Below are 1,495 nucleotides of genomic sequence, written 5' to 3'. Positions count from 1 at the left end.
GTTTTAGTTCTTCAAAAGAAAAAAAATTGGGGGTGGGGGTAAGGGATAATCCCAGGTTCACAAAGGGTTTGGGCAAATGACAGTAGGAGAAAAGTCTCTGTCTAACATTACCAGTTCATCAGGCATTTCCCTAGGAGAAAGAAATTCCTAAATAGGCCTTTATATATCTCAAAATGCCATATTGCCTCGGACTTTTAGTTGGGACAGGGATGGTAGCCTACTATAAGATAACGTCTGGAATGTAGCTCAGTGGTGGAGCTCCTGTGTCAGGGCTCTTGAGTTCCATCCCCAACATAGCAGGGAGAGGAGGCAAAAGTACCAAACTGTTGGTTGAATTTTTGACAACCCCCAAAACAGTTAAAAAGAAGGAAATACTATTAAATACATAGGGAGTTGAGTAAAAAAAGTGATCATGTCTGTCTTTCAAATCATAAAACAGGCTAGAAAACAACAAACAAACCCTGGCAGACTATAATATAAAGGATTCTACCAGGTACAGCTATGCATCTCTATGTGGGCACTCAGGAGACAGGAAAGAGTTCACTTGGAGACAAGGCTTCCTGTCTCAATAAACAAACAAATCAAAAGCAAAACACCCCATTGCCTAGGGGCCTAAATCAATGTAAATCACTTCCTTATCATGAATGAGACCCTAAGCTTGGTCCCTAGCACTGACAAGTAATTATTGTTAGCCCAATAGCTTTTAGTGCTGCACTTTCCCCTGAGATCTCTAACATATCTAAGCTGGTGGGTTCAAGATATAATATCTCAATTACTCATATTCATATTCTTTCTCTCTCATTCTCTCTCTCTCTTTCTCTCTCTCTCTCTCTCTCTCTCTCTCTCTCTCTCTCTCTCTCTCTCTCTTTCTCTCTCTCTCGGAGGTAAGATCTATCTACTGTAATTCATCTTGGCCGTGAACTCACTGTAAAGCCCAAACTGGCCTCTAACCCATCCTACCACAGCCTCCCTAGCACAAGGATTATGGGTGTGTGCATCACATCTGGCTTCTCAAGACTTTCTTATATAATGAACTAGCAGTAAAATTAATGTCTCAAATAGTTTTCTTCAAGGCAATATGTATATATGTGTATGCACTCACACATATGAACAGATAAAACAGATCTATATGTAACAGTTATTTATAGTCGAGAATTATTACTATTCAGGTTTTAATCTCTATGAAAATAAGAGCATGGATATAATTCATTCTCTTAAATTAGATTTTATTTCTTAAACTTTAATAAACATGTTTCACATTATGAACAATAAGCTTGACTTAACTGTCATAAAGAATAATGTCTAAGAATTCCAAGTTGGTGGCTGAGAAAGGAAGATTTCACTGAATTTCAAGCATGAAACAAGCAGCAGTACCTTTTGGAGGCTGGAGCTTGTGACCAGTCTTCTCACACCATCCTACGGGGTGGATGTCCAGAGCGTCCGCATTTACCCAGAAGTCATAGCAGTCAGAATATCCATCAAAGTGAAGCTTTAT

General features: G+C 39.0%; 1 protein-coding gene across 1 annotated transcript in view; it reads right to left on the bottom strand.

Moving 5' to 3' along the window:
* Positions 1–1,495, bottom strand: part of L3mbtl3 (L3MBTL3, histone methyl-lysine binding protein) — a 112,665-nt gene that overhangs the window by 68,712 nt on the left and 42,458 nt on the right. Inside the window, exon 11 of the mRNA XM_013351442.2 lies at positions 1,375–1,495. This exon is cut by the window's right edge and continues 13 nt beyond it. Coding sequence (XP_013206896.1) covers positions 1,375–1,495 — 121 coding nt within the window. The remainder of the gene's footprint in view (positions 1–1,374) is intronic.

This window comes from Microtus ochrogaster, linkage group LG4, assembly GCF_000317375.1.
Source record: "Microtus ochrogaster isolate Prairie Vole_2 linkage group LG4, MicOch1.0, whole genome shotgun sequence".
NCBI lineage: Eukaryota > Metazoa > Chordata > Mammalia > Rodentia > Cricetidae > Microtus > Microtus ochrogaster.
Note: the sequence above shows the minus strand (reverse complement) of the source record. Positions and strands in the feature narration are given on the sequence as shown.